Source organism: Haliotis asinina, chromosome 7, assembly GCF_037392515.1.
Source record: "Haliotis asinina isolate JCU_RB_2024 chromosome 7, JCU_Hal_asi_v2, whole genome shotgun sequence".
In the NCBI taxonomy this organism is placed as follows: domain Eukaryota; kingdom Metazoa; phylum Mollusca; class Gastropoda; order Lepetellida; family Haliotidae; genus Haliotis; species Haliotis asinina.
This window is the reverse complement of record NC_090286.1, coordinates 58,655,518-58,679,834: the sequence shown is the minus strand read 5'-3', so window position 1 is coordinate 58,679,834 and position 24,317 is coordinate 58,655,518. Positions and strand designations below refer to the sequence as shown.

General features: G+C 41.2%; 2 protein-coding genes across 3 annotated transcripts in view; one reads left to right on the top strand and one right to left on the bottom strand.

The window, feature by feature from the left end:
* Nucleotides 1-804: 804 nt before the first annotated feature.
* The window catches only part of LOC137290855 (uncharacterized), a 43,786-nt gene continuing 20,273 nt past the window's right edge, over nucleotides 805-24,317 (bottom strand). For both annotated transcript variants that reach the window (XM_067822009.1, XM_067822010.1), the window contains exons 2-7: nucleotides 17,474-17,835; nucleotides 15,203-15,263; nucleotides 10,779-10,922; nucleotides 9,555-9,641; nucleotides 6,744-6,873; nucleotides 805-3,135 (exon numbers count right to left, since the gene is read on the bottom strand). In XM_067822009.1, coding sequence (XP_067678110.1) covers nucleotides 3,054-3,135; nucleotides 6,744-6,873; nucleotides 9,555-9,641; nucleotides 10,779-10,922; nucleotides 15,203-15,263; nucleotides 17,474-17,785 — 816 coding nt within the window. In that variant the 5' untranslated portion in view covers nucleotides 17,786-17,835 and the 3' untranslated portion in view covers nucleotides 805-3,053. The remainder of the gene's footprint in view (nucleotides 3,136-6,743; nucleotides 6,874-9,554; nucleotides 9,642-10,778; nucleotides 10,923-15,202; nucleotides 15,264-17,473; nucleotides 17,836-24,317) is intronic.
* On the top strand, nucleotides 20,735-22,516 carry LOC137292101 (mucin-3A-like). The gene has a single exon (XM_067823645.1). The coding sequence runs from the start codon at nucleotides 20,735-20,737 to the stop codon at nucleotides 22,514-22,516; it is 1,782 nt and encodes a 593-aa protein (XP_067679746.1).

Genomic DNA, 24,317 nt, shown 5'->3' with positions numbered 1-24,317 from the left:
ATATGGTTCCAAATTGTTGTACCATGTATTACTGTTTTTAAAGTGACCTTATACATATTATTACATGTTAGAGTTTGCTATTTTGTGACTGCACCATGTTATACTCTCGACTGTCTATGTTTACATGCTGAACACTGGCTGTAGTGACTGTTATAAATAACATGCTGGTATTAGCAACTCATGTCATGTCGCGGAACTACTACTAATAACATATCAAGTCCTCTTCCTGACTAGATGTGAACCGCAGTCGACAACAAATGTTTCCAGACAGGCTACGTGCCGGACAAATTGTTATCTGCTGTGGGCCCCGTTCCTCAAAGCGACGGTAACGCTGCGACTGTCGTAAGTCTATGTTAAAGTGTGGGAGTTATGATCATCTAAGTGCTACGATCGTTTTGAGGGACATGGCCCTGGTGTATACACCAGACAGCATTGCTTGTTCTAGACGGTTCGTCAAACGACATTTTCTACACGGTCTGCTAGTCCAGTATATGAAGGGCGGGAGAGCTTTTTGATTTGTGGACATGAACCATGCCCTCTTCCAAGACATTCAAGGGTGACGTTATTCTGGATGTACCAACATTTATCCCTGGAGCCTGTCGCTTATAGCTGTTGTTAACTTGACCAATAGTCTTGCCATAATTTAGTGTAAACATAAACGTGGATGTTTCAATATCATATATTGATTACGTATCGATCTTACGGTGTCATTTCCTGTTTTCAGAATTTGGTTCTGTGTTTACCTATTTATTTCTTAACACAATCTGAAACAACAGACCAGAGAAAAACAACAAAAAGTGCATCCTTTGTAAGTTTTATTAAATGTATATTTCATCATGGTTTCATCATACGAAGAATGAAGAGAAGCAGTCGAATGTACAATATTGTTGTTATTACTTGAGGAGGGTGTTATTACCCTGTGTAGTTGTATAAAATTCGACGTCATTGAAAACATTGAAATGTGTGTCTTAAGTAACGGTATTTGAAACAAGTACAATTTATTCGAAAGCGAAATAAAGAAAACTGATGAGAATGTCAAAACAGAGCATGCCGGTTAAACGTTTGAATGAGTTGGATAAATAAACCATCAGTCTTTAAGGAATGTCAAAGAAAATTTCTTCAACATTTATCGTCATTATCACCATTGGCACCAAAACAACATGTAATATTGTTATTGCACGAGAATGTTAACATAAATGTCAACGTTGTCATTTCATATTTCACCTTAGTCCCATGATGGTCGGACAGAGCTTGGTGACATTTGAAGGGTTTCAAGTTTCCATTTGGCAAAACTATCACACGACATCGAGGTGGCTTATCATGTATTACAACAGAATAGCTGTTACATCTCAGCACATTGTGACCCGAAATGACAGCGTTGTAAATGTATTGGTGACGGATCAGGGTTTATTATCACTGTCAGTCTGTGGTTTTGGCATCAAACTCATCAAGGTATTTTGAAGTCACGAGTTACCTATGCTTTTGCCCAGTAAGCATTGGGTCATGGGCATGACTGCCGGAGAAACCTTTACTTCTACAGTTAAATGAGACGAAAACAGCGGCATCTGCTGGTTCAGCTGTGCGACTCCAGAAGTACTTCTAAATCATAACTTAGTAAAACATTAAGCAATGCCAAACTAATATGTGTTACTTCTACCAAAACATAAGTGTTGTGCCGTACAAAAGACTATATTTACACAACGTACTTTTGTTATAAACAACATGTAAAAGGCAACCACGAAACAATCGTCTACTACCCAAGTTATGATATCTTCCTTCTGATATGATAATTGCCCTGGAACAATTCTCTACCTGGCCTATACGTATTGAGACCTATCAAATGGCAGGGCACTAAAACAAATTCAGTATAATAACTCCAATGATCTAAATATATCCTATTTGTTGCGGAATGACAGAAAGTGATATAGAGCCGGACCATGCGGACACAACAGAGGGGAGATATGATACCTTAGGTATAGAGGATGTCATAGAAGGAACTACAACATGGTTGGTAGCACCAAACACGTATCGCCTCATGAATGTAGAGAAGCCAAGAAACCTGTTTTCACCAAATAACATCCAGTACAGGTGTTAGAAAAGCAACGAGTCACAAGGCGATCATATGTGTAAAACAACGCGTCAACTTAGCTGATGGAACCCACTGACGACATCCTGTCACGTGCAAAGCTCCCTTACATACCTGTGTTGTGTTAACCCTTGGGCAAATGCCTTACATGCTTAGCCGTGATAAATTAAATGGTGGCCTTTATCAAACATACTGCCAGGAGAAAAAGAGAATAGAAGCAACGGTCATGCGTGACCAGCAACAATTTGACCATGTGAAGAAACACAATACAAATCAGATCTAATGATAGCATGTCGACTCCTTTCAAAGTTTGCAGAACCAGAACCATCCTTCAAGCAAGCCATTCTTTTGGAATCATGACAATATAAAACACATAATACAAAATATATACACCGGAGTTTGAAAAATAATATTGACATGAATTATATATAATCATATCCAGTTGGTCGCACAAAATGCTGCGAGTAAAACACACAGAAGGCATCTGTTCCTACATACAGGGATGTATACGACCTGTTTAGTTCAGTTCCGGGGTCGCACGGCGTGGTCTCCATCATGGTTCTCTGCTACAATATTATGTCACCGTAGCATCACATGATCTTTACGTTGATTTGTTTATTTGCGTGCAGTAACGTCACGTACTTCTGTACAACATCGGTGCAAATCTGCACTATATCATTACTGTCTCTAATGTGTACAGTTTGATACAGTTATATTAAGCACAATATATTTTCTTCCGCTTCATACGGAACCGTGTCAGTATCCTATGTCAAAGCAACACCGACAGAAAGGCAGCGTGGTCTTTCGACAAGACATTCTCTGGCGCCATAGAGCAGCACTGACGACACTGAACAGGGTCAGTCTGATTTCGTTCAAACATGTCCTCCGTCATCCAGCTTTCTTCTTTGTGCCATACATGTGTATGTGACAGGAACTTCGTACAACATTGCATGTCACGTGTATGACGTCACCTTCCAAATACCATGACTTCACACAATACTAAGTGTTCCAGCTTGTAGCCACTAGTCCGTAGTACGATCGTCAGAAACCTGAAACAGCAACAGCATAGTGATGAGACAAAAGATATTTCTACATCTCTATCCAGTGTATATTCTAGCCAAGGACAGATGTTGGCAGTAATAATATACACTTATTTCTCTTCCGTTAGATCGGATCAAATATGAAGTTTTTCAGAATGATGAATTTGAAATCGTAATTGTTCTATATCAGCGATTGACAAGGGCTAAGGACTGTACCTTAATATACATTTCTGATTCAGATTGAAGTAAAACAAAACACTATTGGTAAACGTCACATCAGCTATTGTGCAACTATTGTGCAGCTATTTGTAACAGCGATCAAAAGAAAAGATGATGACGCACTCCCGACGAACAATGTTTTGTTCGATATAAAGTCCCGTAATCACACAGCGCTTTATACAACAGCACAATGCTGAAAGAAACTAGTTGGCATGAATAACGTCAGCGGTATCGCAATTCCATATAATTATTATCGATCTTCCATTGCTCTGTTAAAAGACATACCCGACAAAGGCAGTTACAGTGTTCATGAAAGTACATGCATTTGTTTTAACGGTATTGACAGAGTATTAGGCACAACTTAAATTGCGTCTGTGGAAACAAGCACGGGGGAACGCGTGTCATTTGTGTATTCAGAGAATATCAATGAATTTGTGAAGAATTTCTATCTGCACGTTCAGAACTGACAGACTGCCAGTGACAATACACCACTACATATATCTCAGAGCTTCAGAGTACCAAAGACTCGTCAAGAATGTACAGGACTTTGTGAAAGAATTGCTCTGCATTGTCACATTTACAATCTGAACACATCAAAACATTATTTTCGCCATGGCTATATATTCATTATCCTCATAAAAGGTACTAAATAAAAGACAGTATCGCTGGACCATACTAGTCACCTCCAGAATGACAGTATTGTTGGCAACGACGCAATGTATTTGGGGAGTGTGTACGGTGTATCCCCGTAAGAACTGAGACAAACAAGGTCATTGTGCCAGTAATACTGTCACCGATTAGGCGACAGATTCAAGAGAAGTGTGTGGGGGGTGGGGGGTGTGGGGGTGTGTGCGTGGGTGTGTGTGGGTGTGCGTGGGTGTGCGTGAGTGTGCATATATCTGTGAAGAAACAACAGAAAGCAAATGTACACGGTGAGACATCTATACGTGTTGTGATTTATGCTGATGTCCAAACGTCTTGCAGGCGGTGCTAAGCCAGACTCTTGTCAATATATTTCACCGTATTACGCTTACCAAGGACACGTCCTGCAAGGTCGCGCGATATGAGATTATATTCAACCACTGACCAAATTAGCTCATTATCTGTCTGCTATTGATCCTGCAGCTAATCAGTCATATAACTAGTAAATTATTGATCTGATAATGATGAAATCGATTGCAGCAGCGTGGTATTACTCCACTTATACCTCCAATTGATTAAATCATCTTATGATCAAAACCATCTAACAGCAAACGAATTCTGCAAAGCCCCTCTATCAGTGCCGATAATGAATAAAACATGATACGGGTAGATTATCCCTTTACCCTATCCTATGTTCTGAGCTGGCTATTTTACGCATGTTTACTTCAGCGGTAAGTGTATTGAAGAATATTACATGAAATGGCTGATAGGTTAGACTTGATTGCCAGAATGTATTACCAGTGGAGCAAAGGGCTTCGGCATAAGACCAATTCCAGTATGTTCATGTTGCAGATATATCACATCAAATTCCAGCCGCATAAGTCCTGTCCATGTAATCTGGTTCCAGAGGTGTTCGCTCGTGGTTTGGTGGTATTAAATTGAACATGACTTGGTGGTGATCCAACTGAATTATTAACCCAGGACAGTTAGGCTTGAACAAATATGCATGTTTGTGTTATGTGATGGAACTTAAATGAGCCTTTCTTACCCCGTTGTGTGTTTAATGTGTAAGAAAGTAAGAAAGGGCATGGTACATGTCGTTTAATGCTGGGTTCAAGTAAGATACTAAGGTATACGCTGACTTAATCAATCAGAGAATGCACATGCATCTCTTTACGGTTTAGCTCTATGGAATAGAAAAGGATACAGAAAGCCGGATGTGGCTTTATAAGTCAGTGATGGAGTGCGCGTGATGCGATTGTAGTAGATAGACATATACATGTATACTCTACAGCTGCAGGAACGCGTCTCGTGGCAATACAGACACGTGTGACGGCTACCGCTGTGGTTCTGGTAGCCAGAGATATGTATTGAGAGGACCTGGGGGCAGATAAAGTATGTTCATGGTCTGCCGACATGGCACCAGACATCAGAGGTATAGGCATCATTGTCCAGTCACTACCATACAGAGTGTATATTCATTATTGGCCTGTCACCTAGTAGACAGAGACGTATAATCATCGTCGGTCGGTCATGTCGTAGCCACAGACGTTGCTATTTGATGACGTAGACACACGTTTGATGATATGTCAGTGGTGCATATTATTCGAGGCAACTGGCATGACAGTAGAGGTATGAACATTCAATTAACACCAACCTTGTTGGTGAATGATAAGTGGCGGACGTGGTAAGTGGGATTCCACCAAGTTAACATTGGATGTTCTCTGGACATGAAAAAGATCCTATAATGGTTCTCGTTCTAGTTGAACAGTGTGTGGCTACATGCATGTATATATTGTATAAAGGTACATAAAAGAGCGTTAGGTATGAAGTTTCCATTAGTTCTATCACCGTAAAAGAGACAGCACAAGTACGTGCAGCACGTATCGTCACATCATCTTGTGTTGTTTCATGATCTGTGTCTATAAACGTGAAAACACATACCTTCCACTCATTGCTTCATCACACACTATTCGTGTATCACAAGTACGTGCATCACGTATCGTCACATCATCTTGTGTTGTTTCATTATCTGTGTCTATAAACGTGAAAACACATACCTTCCACTCATTGCTTCATCACACACTATTCGTGTATCACAAGTACGTGCATCACGTATCGTCACATCATCTTGTGTTGTTTCATTATCTGTGTCTATAAACGTGAAAACACATACCTTCCACTCATTGCTTCATCACACACTATTCGTGTATCACAAGTACGTGCATCACGTATCGTCACATCATCTTGTGTTGTTTCATTATCTGTTTCTATAAACGTGAAAACACATACCTTCCACTCATTGCTTCATCACACACTATTCGTGTATCACAAGTACGTGCATCACGTATCGTCACATCATCTTGTGTTGTTTCATTATCTGTGTCTATAAACGTGAAAACACATACCTTCCACTCATTGCTTCATCACACACTATTCGTGTATCACAAGTACGTGCATCACGTATCGTCACATCATCTTGTGTTGTTTCATTATCTGTTTCTATAAACGTGAAAACACATACCTTCCACTCATTGCTTCATCACACACTATTCGTGTATCACAAGTACGTGCATCACGTATCGTCACATCATCTTGTGTTGTTTCATTATCTGTTTCTATAAACGTGAAAACACATACCTTCCACTCATTGCTTCATCACACACCATTCGTGTATCACAAGTACGTGCATCACGTATCGTCACATCATCTTGTGTTGTTTCATTATCTGTGTCTATAAACGTGAAAACACATACCTTCCACTCATTGCTTCATCACACACTATTCGTGTATCACGTGACTGAACGATGCCTTGGTGATGAAAGCACAGTTTCTTGTGACTGGCGTGTGGGGCAACCCCGAGGTACACGTCAAAATCGTGGAGAACTGAAATACACAAATGTGTTAGTACCTCGCTGTTTGCTGTGAGAAGGAACGAAAGTGAGTGAGTGAGTGAGTGATATAGGTTGTCGTTAGTTGACCACGTTGCCACATATTGGAGGAGACGTGACGTTACAAGAAATGGGTTCACAGTACCAAATGTTCATCTGTTTGAAATTGGAAAGCTGCATCTCATTATTTCAAGGAAAGAAAACCACTCAATCAAATTTGGCTCAATGCTTGCGTAGTTTGAAAATCCGAAAGGATTCAGGGTGTCAAATTGATTTTTAAATTTGGCAAAGTGGAAAAAAAGAATATTTCAATATCCACAATCCAAAAGATAATAAGTGGTATGAATTCTGTAGGTCTTGTTTGAGTGGATATCTCAAGTCTTACATGTGCTGTCTACCTCAATTCTTCATCCCCTCGCTTATCCCTGTGTGGGCTCACTCGGGATACAGCCAATATCTCGATAAATTACTAATTGATTGGCAGTTCTAATAGATTTCTAGACAGGCATTCCTGTTGTAGACAGGCATCGAAACGAGTTATCTCACGTTCATATGGCGAGAGGAAGATTGTTCCTTTCGTCCTCATCTGATTACAACTGAGACAGGCAACTTGGATATAAAACTGAAGTGTGAAATACGACCTGTGGCTGAATGTTTGTCATGACGATAGACGGGAAGAGTACACCATGTAATTTCGATATTCATAGAAATCGATAAATACGTGAAAATACAACATAACGTCCACTGGATATAAATGTGACATTATTAGTATCAAACGAACACTAGTGTCGTGATTACGTTTAGTTTCGATGGGAAGAAGTTACTGCAGTGGGACGTATGCACCTAAGAATGTAGAGACATTATCAGCACATGTATTTGCCAAAGGTCGATACATCGGAAGTATCGGTCACATCTCGAATAGTGGTTTGTTAGAAGCATAACGTTTGAGACAAAACTGACCCTAACAATTTGTTTGCAGTTCATAAGTGAGGTAACCCGCATGCGGAACAGAAGAGCGGCAGTTATGCAGAACAGATGACACTTGTGCAGAAGCAGAAGGAACGGTTGTACATGTTCAGAACAGAAGGTGACACTTGTCCACCACAAAGATGACATTTGTCAAAGACCATTATGTGGCATGTGCGCAGAACAGAAGGTGGCACTTGTCCACCACAAAGATGACATTTGTCAAAGACCATTATGTGGCATGTGCGCAGAACAGAAGGTGGCACTTGTCCACCACAAAGATGACATTTGTCAAAGACCATTATGTGGCATGTGCGCAGAACAGAAGGTGGCACTTGTCCACCACAAAGATGACATTTGTCAAAGACCATTATGTGGCATGTGCGCAGAACAGAAGGTCACAGTTGTCACATCCGTATCTGGATTAAGTCAAGATTTATCTTTTCGAAGAGTGACGATCCTTTATTCACACACACGTTATTTTGTTCTTAAGGAATCAACCAGTTCAGTTGTGAAAGATCTATACTAATCTTCTTTAACTCCTCTGATACGTCTTGCAAAAACTAGAGGTATCAGAAAAAGATGTCTGATCGTTAATTATTGGCGTGCCAAACATCGACTCAAATAACTGCATGTCCGAAAAAGTGATAGAATTGATTAATGAATGTTTTGAGCCAGAATAAACAAAGAAACACAAGGGATACAAATCGATATCATTTCCCGTCAAACTCTAAGAAAAAAAACTCGATCAAAATACGGTCATGCTTTTATAATCTAATTGTACGAGGAAAGAGATACCAGTCTGTAAATACTCCACAAAATACCATATGTATATACCATAATCGATACAGACTAGGGACCTGGCGTCGACCTGGCTTTTAAGTAATCGATATTCAACAATATGTCCTTCATAACAGCTATACGTTCCTTATCTGGTACGGCAGACGTCAATCAGTCATTATTTCGGTATCCTTCAAACTCCCCTTAAACATTTCGCATCTATGTAAGCAGGAGATATAATCTTTTTAAGGTGTATTTTAGAAGTTGCAGTGATAAAGGAATGCCAAGTTCTGTGGATGGTCAGCTTCTTTAATGCAAAACGAGTGCGACGTTTCGGTATAGGAACAGCGTTATAAAGCAAGTGATCACTTGGTTTTCCTTTACACATCCATAAGATATCTCTACTTAAAGCATTGTCGCTTGTACAGTACCCACTATATTATGAGAACTTGTGTTTCTTTATTTGTTTAACGCCTCATTCTGTTATAACCCTGCTGTATGAGGGGGTGAGTGAACAGTCTGGACATGTGAGTGAGTATGGTTTTCCGTCGCTATGAGCAATATCCCAGCAATATAGCGGAGGGTAACACCACAAATGGGCTTCACACATTGTACGCATGTGGGGAATCGAACCCGGGTCCTTGGCTTGATGAGCGAATGCTTTGCTAGCTCACCACTCCCAGAGTCTGGACAAAACAATATGACATAATGAGAAGCACTGACATAATGAGATGCAACAATTCGACTTCAGGGGACTTTACTTTTAAGTTAGCATTTTCAGTTATAGTATCTACGTCAGGGTGTTTAGGAAACGTCTTCAGACAGTTCTACAGGATCATCAGTCCACAAGGACAATACTAATAGGTGTATTTCAAAGTACATGGGTGTAAGCTGAAGTTAGTCATACGCTTCAGGTGATGTTTTCCTCACCACTGGTGTTACTGCTGAATATCCTGATGCTCCGTACGGCGATCAAACGACTCAGATCCACCTGCCACTTTGGGTCGGTCTCAGCGTCTATAGATACATAAATCATGAATAAATACCTTTTTATTGACCTTCCCGAACTATGTCTGAAATACCAAGAAGTTCGGGAGAGCACACTGAGGTAGATCAAACATAGCAAGCTAAATAAGCACAACCAAGAAGCCAGATGAAGCAAACAGTCAAATCAACATCCCCTCTCACCAAACTCCGGTCCAATACATTCTGTCAAGAATGGCGGGTTCCATCTTTCAAACTGCTGAGAATGTAATATACGGTTAAGTGACGGATGCCAAACCCTTCCTATTCGATAGATTGATTATACCTAGGCAACAATATTCATTCCATAGTACAGGGATCTTTCACAAACACACTCCACGTTACTCTATCATAAAAACATTAATTCAAAATGACACTTCTTTTTTCTCCACGAAGCTATGTAATAAGCTTTTTTCACTCTCCTCGAGGGATGGAATCCAACAAGCTCTTGCAGCTTTTTGAAATTGCCTATTGTCTCCCACTCCTCCTGGTGGCTGATGTTACTGCCAGTCGGTGGGAAATGCTGAATAGCTTAGTCATACATAAACCATATCCCTTTCCACCTTAGATCTACCTGAAATGCCATAAATATTTCATACAGTTCAGACGGAAATACAAAGTATCGCGCGATTATTTTCACATCAGTCCGAACGCCGAATTGCATAGTTTGTGAGTGTCTACTAACGACTAATATTCTTTTCAAACGCAAAGACACTTTCACTTTTTTATGAGAATTACTTTCTCGTAAAAAGTATGCAGTGTTGTCCTGTTTTATTGCACTGAAGGAATTTGAAATTCGGTTTCCACAGCAACATGCTCAAGAGGTCGCGAGACAACACTTGTAGACACATTTCCGGTGGAAATACAGTTTCAATCCCATTACACAAACATAAGCTCACAAACAAGCTAGTAAAATACCAATAACCTTCAAGAACATTTATTGTGGACAAATTGTTTACCTAATTACAATAGATGTTAGATTATTGGTTAGTTTTAGCTATGTTCCTATCAACTATTTAAAACACAAGTATGTGCATGCACAAATACATTATCAATAATCACTGTTCATTTCATTACTGTGATAAGTTGTGGTAAATTGTATTAAGGTTCCGAAATAAAAGGTGCGTATACCTGTTCTTGAGCAGGTACTGATGCTGCCGTCAACGGCCAGAACGGCATCCCCGTCCTCTTCCGGTTTGAAATCAGCCGTCAGGTCTGTGGAGGACTGAGTGCTTGCCTTGTGGAACGCGTAGTTGTTGAGTGATGTCAGCTGATCTGCAACATTCAGTGAGTGAGTTTAGATTTATGCTGCTTTCAGCAATATTTCACAAACTGGAAAAACGAAACCGGGTGAATGAGCGGACCGTTTTAACTACTACGATACACACTGCCCCTGGTCTCCAAAAGCCCCTTGACCACATGGAGACACCACTTCATGGCAGTGTTCCTCTTTTTGTATTCTCAGATTTCCTCCAGCAGCGCTATTGAAATTTCCTGTGTTCCTCTATTTGTTTCCCTCAGTATATGAACACCCACTGACAATGAGGAATGTTTTAGTCCACTAGTCAAATACACATTGCCCATTCTTTAACCTTATTTTTGTGACACAAGAGTTATGTATGGTCTGAACAACTGACTATATAATCAAGTGTTATAGATATATGTATTTCATTGACAATTGATAACAATAACGTGAGCAGCCGATTGAAGTTGGTAGAAGGAAGCAGTATCATGTTTAATAAACCAGCGTACTATAAGCATTATTATATGAAACGCAATGATGAAGGAATAGATGAGGGAAAGAAGGAATGGGGCAATGCCCTTACAACCTGAGTCCGAATTATGCGCTTATATCCTCCGAGTGCAATCCGAATATCATACATAGGTACGTACATTATTTTCGACGCATCATTTGCTTTACTTAGAATATCATTACGTACGTAGAAAGCATATGAAACAGGGCTCATAAATACACAACGGACGACCTGCACTGTTGAGAGCACCAGTGAATGTATGTCTAGTAGCTATACATGCGGTGTTTCTATAAAGTATATATGAAGTTGCAAAACGACAGTATAAAGTATTTCAAAGCATCGTCCATAAATTACGCCAGATAAGTTAGGTGCACCTCAACGAAAAACACTGATAGCGTATCGTCGCCGTCAAGCATATATTTTACACATATACCTACAGGTTCATAGATCAGACGTGAAAAGAAACGATTTGTATCAGAAAAAAATAATCACAGAGCGAAATATTCTGGGAATGATAGAATGCTAGCACAATGTCGTTTCCAATGGCAACGCTTCCTGTTACCAAACTGAGCCGTGGGACGCTCATTCATGCAAAGTGAGTGTGTGAGTTGAACTTTACGTCGCACTCATATTCAATTATTCCAATTATGTGTTTGATGTCAGTAAATAACCGAGTCTGTACCAGACAATCCAGTGATCAACATCATGAACGTCGCAACTGCGATACGATGACATGTGACCCGATCCCGTTAGTCGTCTCTAACGACAAGCATTGTTTCTGAAGACCAGTTCTAATTAGGACCTTCATGGGTCTATTCACGCAAAGACTCACCACGAACTTATGCAAAATTTGAAAACTGCCATAACTGACTAAAAGTAACGAAAGGAGACGTCATCAACATGGCCGCCTCGGGTTCTGGTTGTGTCTGTTGAATGTCCTTTGACAAAAAGTCATCTCGGTTTGGAAAAAGATCACCAGTTGTAGTCGTGACGTCTCCTTGGATGCGAGGAGGCATGGTCATAAATAATTACGCCAGGTCGTGTTTGCCAAACGTTACTGGAGGAAAACCTGAGGTTACTAGGGCAACCGGTTCCTTACTTCTCCGAGAACAGTTAGCGTTGTAAATCTTCCCAAACTCTCGGAAATGAAAGACACATATGACAGTCTGGACTCTAGCTGGGAACATGTTGTTAATGACTAATGGGTGATTCCTTATTCCCAAAGTAACAAGGAATCATGTATCAGCCTGTGCTTCTGAAAAGGCCTTATCTCTCCCCCACAGACCTGTACACCATGTCCTTTTATGATAACGTAAGCCATGGTAGGACTAGTGTGGAGCCAAGATTTGCGTACATCAAATGGTGATGATCTTCAAGGGTGACGATCAGGCTGTTGACCAAAGCTATTTGATCATCGTCCCACAGTTAATATACACGGATTGCAAACATTTGGCTTGATATATTCAAAGTATGTCTACAGTGAGGTTATCTTGGCCTCCCTCTGGCCTTTTCATATTTGGCTGACTGCACGTAAGGATGATACATTGTCTTATTACTGGAGTATCAGACAATTTGTCAGAGAAACGAGTCCTTGTGGTAGAACTTCTCTCGTGGTTGCGTAGGCCATCATATAATGCGCTCCTTTGCATTTATCTCTGAGGTTTATACGTTTTATTGATTACCGATTGTCCATGCCTCGGTTGTGAATGTGCGAGGGAGGGAAAGCTTTACTTACTAAAAAATTGGAAAACTTTTACATGATACGTATGTATGTATGTGTGCGTGCGTGCGTGCGTGCGTGCGTATGTGCGTGTTGTCCACATACGTGAACTGAAAAGGAAACATATTTTGATCGAGACAGATTTGTTAGTACGTAATTGAAGTCAACTGATAGTATACATGATCAGTATATTTGTCACCTATAAAGTGTTAAGCTACCTGGTCAAGATGTGGTTGTTTGTCAAAGAACCTATCGCAACTCAAAGTGCACTGAAATATGAAAGCACATCTAACTACGCCGGTTTGAATATTTGACTCCAGACTCCAATATGTGCCTTTCATTGATTTATATTTGCTGTTGCTGTTTAAAAGGGAAATTTAAATTAGGATTATGATATAAGCCAACTAGCACGCAGAGTGTTTTAGGGAAGAGACTTCGACCAGGCCATATACATGACGAACATGACTTAGGTGGAGAACTGCCATCCTGCCGTAAAAAGGTACCTAACACCGTCAAAATGTCCCCTGACATCGTGTTAACGTACTGTGCTCTAGGGGTCCAATCACAGTCATATCAACGTTAGGGTTTGACCTGAGCCAAATGCTCAATCATTGATTGCCTCTCAAGATAAATGGCTTTCAAATGTGTCTGGTCTAAGTATTAAATCTATCAATCGGCCATGCCTATATCTTCTAAGCATTCATATCTCCCAGAAGTACGTGATCGGTCTGACTTCTCGACGGTTGGAATGTGGCGCCAGTGGTATATGGCCGTCTTAATGAAGACCCGCAGGCAAATACGGCGTGCATGAACCATCGTCGGATGTTGTGGTGCTGGCACGTTCTCCGGACAACCACTGAGGGAGGAGATACAGCTCTCGACAGGGGGTCAATAACACCACTGACCGGGCAAAAGTCGTCTGCTTCCAGACAACAACTACGGAAATTGGTTCATCGTGAAATCTGGAACTGCAGACTTTTTTACAAGCCCGAGGTTATCATTGACAAAATTGCGTCAAGACGATGTGAACTGTGTTGGTGAAAGGCAATTCGTAAACAGTTTGGAGGAAAGCTGATGACCATTACTTGCTTCAGGCTTGAAATGTCACTTACAAGGTCCTGAAATCACGCAGTCAATACCTATTTCGCCGGAACTTCCGTAGTTCCGGCTTAGGGGATTTACTGGCTGCTTTTAAATCTCCAGAGACTTCTCCAAGGTTTTATAAACATTACAGTTACAGTCACGACTTATCTTGGAAACAGCTGGCGCGACAACCTACCTCGCATAGCTTAGATTAAAACAAATGACTTTGATTAGATAAGGTCCCACCAAAGTCATTTTATTGTGTTCCTAATAAACCTTTCCCGATGATTTCCCAAAAAAATCTTATTAATAAAGCGATACATAATTCTTAACCAAACTGAAAGTGAACTTGAATTCTTGGTAATAGAGATCCAAATGTTTATGCTTTTGAATTTAATATCTTTCAACCTCTACCATTTCGACAACTCACTGGCGTTGGCAAAGGTCCCACGTGTTTATGCTTGATTATGCTATACCATAAAACCTTGCTTTTTGCCTTCAATCATGTCGGTTTCTACCTCGAAAGATATTGGAAATTCAGTTTTTGCGTGCCCAATCTGGTTTGATCACGCTTGTTCGAATGTTGATTTTGTTCCTGGAAATTACGTCTAAAGAAATAAGATGATGCGGGCAATACCTATTTATCAAAATATCGCTTGCCTAAAACAAAAAAATAAAGTCTCACAAAGTTTTGCAGATGACCAACTTATTTGTTCATGATTTCATGAGTTGTATTCATGTCATACTGGTTATATTCATGCCGTACTCGTTATTGACATGTCATACTGGATATGCTCATGCTATACAGGAAATGTTCATGTCAAACTGGATATGTTCATGTCATACCGGTTATTTTCCTGCGGTACTGGTAATATTTTTGCCGTACTGGTTGACGAGCAAACAATATTTATTAATGATCTATTAGTGATCTAGTCATGTACATAGTGCAGCATGTACATGTGTCCATACAACTGCAATGACTAAAAAGAACTACTCACTGTATGTGAAGAACTCGTCCCCGATGTGTTCCACTGTGGTTTCCCCGACCGGGTGCTTCAGCTGTAAGAGAAGCAGTATTCAGTGCTTGGTGAGACCCAGTGACTTGTTTGACTCCATGTCTCTCTGCTTCCATGTGTAACTAGTGTGTGGCAACCAGTATTGTCAGCATGCAACAGGGACGCACATGCTGATGATCAAACTATCAGTATGTCAGTATATAAAAGACACAACTCCAATATTTCCACTACTACCGTATCAGTATATTATGCATAAGGTCGGTGAATTAATTTGTTGTTCAGTCGCCATCACTCCCAAGTCCCAGGTTCGATTCCCCACTAGGAGGACAATGTGAAGGCTATTTCTTGCATCCCTGGAATATTGCTGTAAACGGTGCAGTAACATAGTAATCGCCCATCCATGTATAAAATTACAGACATCTAGATTATGGCTTAATTTGAACGTTAGTTTAGCGCGTCCATTAAAGGGCTAGGTAGGGTTCAAGGAGTAGCCCCGGTTGGCATAGCGCAACGAATCGTAGAAGTAGCTTGAAAAACGAGTGGATAAGTCTTACCAAATTAGTTACACAATGCCTTGGAATTGCACTACGTTTATCGACACTATTGTTACTGTAGACTGATATTCACAGAAGACATCGCCATATTGCTTTCAGCCCACTGACAATTTCAGATGCAATTTATCAATTATTAGCTGTGCACACATCCAACTTTAACGCTTGTTCTATAATCGGGTGGTGCCTCATTCACCGTTGGGTGAGGCGAACGTTTTCACCAACTTGTTCCTGTTTCTCGACTGTTACGACAGCAGCCTTATCCTTGGAAGTTAGCTAGTTTGTTCCTAAAGCCCACATTTCGCCCTATTTCTTTAACATTTCAAATAACTTGTTTTCCGTTGACCTATACACGTTTTAAATCTAGAATGTTGACGTCTCTTTATTCCATGTCCCATCATTAATATATTTCAAAATGTTATTATTGTTAAGGATGTTTCCGAGCCATTTGCTGAGCATTATTTCTACAACATTTCATGCGATGATGGAAACTCGTCTTTTATTCTGAATAATTTGCTTAAAAGCCTTTTTCCTATGTCAAGAAACCTGAGAGTTTTCAGATCAATGGAAAGGTGAAGGCTTTGTAACACCCATTATTACTCAGCTGTACGAGTTCAAGAGCTCATAAAACGATCAGCCGCCTCATCACAAAGATGATTAAGATATCAGATTATATGTCACGTTTTCTGCTGTTTATAGAACACCACCTGGATGGTTTAATGGCGCTTTGAGCAGAATTTCATAAATTCAGCTGCAGGACAAGTTAATGTCAGAAAGTCCTGACTCGACTAACGCAGGATGTTTATTGTTGTTTCCACTCTGATAGAACCTATAACCATGGATATTGTGTTGACCGAATGGGATCAATAGCGTAGAGACGATAGAATTCGACACTAATATAACAGTTACTGTATGTTGACGATGTTTAGGAGCTCAGATCCGCAAGAGCACTAGATCCCGGCAGCATCCAGAGAAGCTACAAGAGCATTGCTCTCTTTGTAAATGTATTCAATGTTTGTTTGATTGTTGTTTAACACCGGTCCAAGGAATATCATAACCTTGAAGGTCAGGATTAGAATGCATCTTCAGTAACCCATGATTGCCATAAGAGACGACTAACGGGATCGGGTGGATAGCCTCGCTGACTTGTTTGACAAACGTCATCGGTTCCTATTCGCGCTGGTCGATGCTCATGATGTTGAGCACTGGAGTGTTAGGTCCACGCTTGATTATTTACAGACCGCCGCTATATAGCTGAAATATTGCTGAGCGTGGCGTAAAACTAAACTCATTCGCTCACTCACTAAGCAGTATAAGCATGTAAATAATCGAGTCTGGACCATGCCAGTCAATCCAGTGATTAACATCATGAGCATCAACCTATACACCGGGATACGATGATATGTCCTTTCCAAGTCCGCAAGCCAGGCCAATCGATAGTCTGTTACGACACGTTTTGGTTAATGAATATATTTTAACCCAGATATGTAAAACACATACACGGGTAATTCTTTGATATCTGTTTACAAAATTCCAAATTCACTTGAATTATACCTACCACCTGTCAACAAATGACGTTTCCAATGTCATGTGTGAAAAGGTCCCCAATATACAATATTTGCCCTAAAATGGGGAAAAGTGACGTGGAGAAGGCATGATTTCAAATCTGTTTCATGTTCTATTTGTGTAAAACAGCACCTACCCTCACCATGGTGATAGTCTGACACTCTCGTAGTCTCGCCGACCCCGCCACGATCAGGCCCAGTGCTATACATGTCAACACAATACCAGTCGTCAGGATAGTAGCCTCTCGACACTTTTCGGGACGTCTCATATTCCAGAATCGTTTCTTTATAACATAATGTTGTTTTTTAGGTTTGGGTTGAATTCCATTCCACAAACCATTCTCACAAGCTAACACGGGCACATCGTCCCTGCGTTCTACGTCATCAGTTAATGTGGTAATGTGTAGAGGATCTGCCGAACTCTCGGTCTCAGACTGCTCCGGCCTCATGTTGCGGGTGTGGATATCTGAGTGACATGTGTCTTCAACGTCGTGATCAGCTGAGAAAGAAAACATTGATTAGTATAGGTTAGAATACAGAATCACGTGCGTCTCGGAACTTACAAATAGCCACTGAAACATTGCGTGACAGATTCCAGTCACAATGTGTCGAGACGTTTCAGCCTTGCATCACTACCCTCCAAACCAGAGAAAGATGCATAATACAAAATGAATAATTCATTCACACAACACAAACATTCACAACACAAATACACGTAGAACATACTTCAATCTTAAAAGAGTCATCTAACGCAATTCATCTCAAACAAGCTCACACAATAACACCATGGTCTCTCAGAATTACACATGCATAACACAAATATATTAACCATCTTCTCAACTAACTTTCAAGTGTTTAAACTGCACAGCCGAGCATAAAACAAATAGTGCAACTCACGTGACATACTTACTAGCTGCATAGTCAAGGTAGCTAACATAAACCAAGCTGGATGGGTCACGTGATTTTGAATATTGACAGAAGTTATAACTTAAAGGGTAAAAAGCAAGTTAAAAACAAACCACAGACCAAAGGTCTGCACACATGCCCAGACACTTCCAAAAGTATATGAACTGTTGGTCGTTGACATATCTTCCGGAAACTGTCAGCCATCATTTGAAACCAAATTTCACTCGATACGAGCTCGTGTATATGATAGGAAATATGTGTGATTCACTGTATAAACTTATTTTATACATTATAAATACTGCTCCGGAAACTGAATGGTTTCAAATTGAAGGACAGAATGAAAGACTGGGGATGACAATATTTATACACCTCTCCATGTAGACAGACAAGAACACGTGCATTTCATATAAGCATCAAACATAATCTTCCTACAACTGTTAAACCGATTAACTTAGAGTCTACTCTCGCGAGAATTGATTGTAGTTTGTGTTTGTCTATCATCAAACTGAGCGAGTACAAGAAGGGGATTTGGCGCTGCTAAAAGTTCAGAACAAGGCGTCGTGCCATACATCGACTTTACATGCTAACATCCACATCCTAACCGGATATTGCATAAAATGGCGTGTCAACATACCTTATTGTATGCCAACATTTCCAACGAAATCGTAATGATCACATTTGAAGATTCATGCAAATCGCTCTGGAGGGATATGGATGTTTTTATGTATTGGGTGTCAAACAGTACACATCCCTTACAACACGCATAGGTGAACTAATCAGAATATAAGCTGTAGAACAACAGACTCCAGTAAGTGCTTGGAGACAAGATTACTTCGCTTCTTTAACCTTTCGTATAATTCAGAAGGGAATACGCCGCATAGACGACATACATGAGCAGCCTTTGGAAACCCTGCTATGGATGATGAATGTGTGGGTTGGTCGACATCAACTAATTGAAAGCTTTCGACGACAAAACCCCGACGATAAAGCAGATTTAACCGTTTTTTAGACCTCGCAGCATGAGGACAAGTCAGTATTTAAGAGGGATTTTTGTGGATGTGACCTAGACACGAGTTAATTACCACAGAATATGACAAGGGAGAGACCAAGTACGACCACAAACGTGAGACAATGAAGTCTGTTTGGGAAATGACTTTCCAAGCTGGTATCTTGCAGTGTGGGAATCAGATGGCACATATGTCAATTGATGGACCAGCACAACGTCGACACACGACAATACCAACATCAGGACAACGTGCAGTCACGGGACATGAGTCGACGAGATCTTGCACTCCGCTCACTGCATCTGAGAACATCCCGTGGAGAGAGTTATGTCTTTAGAGTATTACGCCACGAGATCAGAGAAGCTTCAGTAATGAAGCCTGTGCTTCTGGAAACAGCTGGTGCCGAGAGATCATTAATGTGAAGAGAGGTAGACAGGGTCTTTCGCTGCTAGAGGCGAGATTATACGAATAACATCCGGTGTGTTGAAATAATAGAATAAGCCGCAATGGAATATTAAATATTCTGCAACAGTTGTCTGCGACATTTTAAATAATTATTTTATCATATCTTGCTGCGAAACCCGTCGATACTAGAATACGAAACCGATCTGTCAGTAGATCAGAGAGGGTCCTTAACAACCGAATAAGAGGATCACTTGTCTGATCACCCTCGAACCTTTCCTCCTCAACACTACAACCACCTATTACTGAACAAACTTTCTGGATAACAACTTCTCTACTTCCCGAGTGAAACGTTTCGATACAGATTATTGTACCATTGTCAAGCAGGACAATATGCAGTTGTTGTATATTGTAAATCTCAACACCTAATATGACACTCAAACAAGTTACATATTTCAAGTGCCTTAATCAACGTTTCTCTACCTTCATCTCGCAATCTCCACAGAGTTGTACTCCCATGAATTAGACTATCAGCTCAAAACCTCGCTATCGGCAAAATCATAACACCTCCACGTTATCTCAAACGTCACCACTCTCCACCTCACCAGTACCACAACCTTCAGTTCATGTCCAACGTCAACACTCCTCATCTCACCCTCACTACAATCACCAGTACATCTTCAACGTCAACACTCCTCATCTCACCCTCACTACAATCACCAGTATATCCTCAACGTCAACACTTCCCATCTCACCCTCACTACAATCACCGGTACATCTTCAACGTCAACACTTCCCATCTCATCCCTACTACAATCACCGGTACATCTTCAACGTCAACGCTCCCCACCTCACCCTCACTATAATCACCAGTACATCTCCAACGTCAACACTCCTCACCTTACCTCACTTCACCCTCACTACAATCACCAGTAAATCTTCAACGTCAACGATCCCCACCTCACCTTTACTACAATCACCAGTACATCTTCAACGTCAACACTCCTCATCTCACCCTCACTGCAATCACCGGTACATCTTCAACGTCAACACTCCTCATCTCACCCTCACTATAATCACCAGTACATGTTCAACGTCAACACTTCCCATCTCATCCCTACAACAATCACCGGTACATCTTCAACGTCAACACTCTCCACCTCACCCTTACTACAATCACCGGTACATCTTCAACGTCAACACTTCCCATCTCATCCCTACTACAATCACCAGTACATCTTCAACGTCAACACTCCTCATCTCACCCTCACTACAATCACCAGTACATCTTTAACGTCAACACTTCCCATCTCACCCTCACTACAATCACCAGTACATCTTCAACGTCAACACTTCCCATCTCACCCTCACTACAATCACCAGTACATCTTCAACGTCAACACTCCTCATCTCACCCTCACTACAATCACCAGTACATCTTCAACGTCAACACTTCCCATCTCATCCTCACTACAATCACCAGTACATCTTCAACGTCAACACTCCTCATCTCACCCTCACTACAATCACCAGTACATCTTCAACGTCAACACTTCCCATCTCATCCCTACAACAATGACCAGTACATCTTCAACGTCAACACTCCTCATCTCACCCTCACTACAATCACCGGTACATCTTCAACGTCAACACTTCCCATCTCACCCTCACTACAATAACCAGTACATCTTCAACGTCAACACTTCCCATCTCATCCCTACTACAATCACCAGTACATCTTCAACGTCAACACTCCTCATCTCACCCTCACTACAATCACCAGTACATCTTCAACTTCAACACTCCTCATCTCACCCTCACTACAATCACCAGTACATCCTCAACGTCAACACTTCCCATCTCACCCTTACTACAATCACCGGTACATCTTCAACGTCAACACTTCCCATCTCATCCCTACTACAATCACCGGTACATCTTCAACGTCAACACTCCTCATCTCACCCTCACTACAATCACCAGTACATCTTCAACGTCAACACTTCCCATCTCACCCTCACTACAATCACCAGTACATCTTCAACGTCAACACTTCCCATCTCATCCCTACTACAATCACCAGTACATCTTCAACGTCAACACTCCTCATCTCACCCTCACTACAATCACCAGTACATCTTCAACTTCAACACTCCTCATCTCACCCTCACTACAATCACCGGTACATCCTCAACGTCAACACTTCCCATCTCACCCTCACTACAATCACCGGTACATCTTCAACGTCAACACTTCCCATCTCATCCCTACTACAATCACCGGTACATCTTCAACGTCAACACTCCTCATCTCACCCTCACTACAATCACCAGTACATCTTCAACGTCAACACTTCCCATCTCACCCTCACTACAATCACCAGTACATCTTCAACGTCAACACTCCTCATCTCACCCTCACTACAATCACCAGTACATCTTCAACGTCAACACTTCCCATCTCATCCCTACTACAATCACCAGTACATCTTCAACATCAACACTTCCCATCTCACCCTCACTACAATCACCGGTACATCTTCAACGTCAACACTCCTCATCTCACCCTCACTACAATCACCAGTACATCTTCAACGTCAACACTTCTCATCTCACCTTCACTACAATCACCAGTACATCTTCAAAGTCAACACTCCTCATCTCACCCTCACTACAATCACCGGTACATCTTCAACGTCAACACTCCTCATCTCACCCTCACTACAATCACCGGTACATCTTCAAAGTCAACACTCCTCATCTCATCCTCACTACAATCACCAGTACATCTTCAACGTCAACACTCCTCATCTCATCCCTACTACAATCACCGGTACATCTTCAACGTCAACACTCTCACCCTTACTAGAATCACCAGTACATCTTTAACGTCAACACTCCTCACCTCACCCTCACTATAATCACCAGTACATCTTGAACGTCAACGCTCCTTACCTCACCCTCACTACAATCACCAGTACATCTTCAACGTCAACACTCCTCATCTCAACCTCACTACAATCACCAGTACATCTCCAGCGTCAACGCTCACCACTTCACCCTCACTATAATCACCAGTACATCTTCAACGTCAACGTTCCTTAGCTCACCCTTTCTACAATCACCAGTACATCTTCAACGTCAACACTCCCCACTTCACCCTCAATACAATCACCGGTACATCTTCAACGTCAACACTCCCCACCTCACTCTCACTACACTGACCAGTGCATTTTCAAAGTCAACAGTAATTTCACTACTCCCAACGTCAGGGTCCGTAGAACCACCCTCTACTCGACCCTCGCCGTCTGTACAGGCACCTGTGTACATCATGTGACACAACGAATCTCTGCCTGCTCGTCTTTACAACACTGTTTATGGATGTAGTGTCATAAACAAGAGTACCACATCACCACCTCGTCTTCAGAACACCGTTCATGTAAATTTATGTAACTTGTTTGAGTGGCATTTTGGAAGTTGAGGTGTACAAATAGGACAAATTGTTATGGATAACAACTTCTTTATTGCGTGATTGCAGGAATTCCTGCTTGACAACGGTACAATAATCTGTATCGAAACGTCGCAATCACGCAATAAAGAAGTTTTTATCCATAACAATTTGTCCTATTTAAACTTAAGTATTTATGCTATTTAAATTTATGTAGCATCACGAATAAGGCTACCACATCAACCACCACGTCTTCACAACACCGTTCATGTATGTAACCTCACGAATAAGTCTACCAAAAACCGCTCATTGATGTACTGTCATGAGTAAGGCTACCACGTTCATGGTTGTGGCCTCATGAATAATCTACTACATCATCACTGCGTCTTCACGACAACTGCCAGTGAACCCCTATCGCCATTAGTAACAGTGTCAGGTTCCAAGTGCCCCACTATCACCGTTAACACCATCTAAACAAAAACATTCAACCAATCCAGCCATCTTTCATATCCTTTCTACATTCTCAAGCTTATGTAAATTTACAGCTCACATGACAATTGCTTTTTTCTAGAATGAGCGTGACATTACACAGATAATACCACAGATGCTTGCTAGTACAGACTCAGTGAGTATTTTTAACTGTCAATTATTGTAGAAAATACAACTTCTAACGTGAGCGACCACTGTTGCAAGTGACCACACAACGGTAAATGGCAATGTGTCCAAGGACGTCCGGTATCAGTATGACATCGAAATTTCATGTCATTCGGTTCACTTCATGTCATTCGGTTCACTTCATGTCATTCGGTTCACTTCACCAGGGGAATGAAGTCGGTGCGGGTAAACGCGGTGTGGGTCTTATGCGCCGCAACCACTATGTTGTATCCTAACAGCATGGGTATGGTGTCATGTGCGCTGACAGTGTATTTTGTTATGTTTAAATCACTTGTCCAAACTGTCCCCACTAAAATAAAAGTAGGTCTGTCCGACAGTTCTTAATCCTCAAATTCCTCTGGTTACTGAAGTGCTGAGAATCCGGGAGAACATCGGTGTCGCCAAACATAGCTACATAATTGGAGAATCAAACACACAGTCATGGGTTCCTGGTGTATCCAGGCGACGCAACTCTGCACAGCGACTACAGCAGCTTAGACGACTTCAAGCAGAGGCCAAAAGTAGAGGCCAATATAGAAATTGAAATATATCACAATATGTGTTTACG

What these genes read in the sequence shown, in the direction of transcription:
- LOC137292101 (XM_067823645.1), top strand. Translation starts at nt 20,735, where the DNA reads ATGTTCAACGTCAACACTTCCCATCTCATCCCTACAACAATCACCGGT.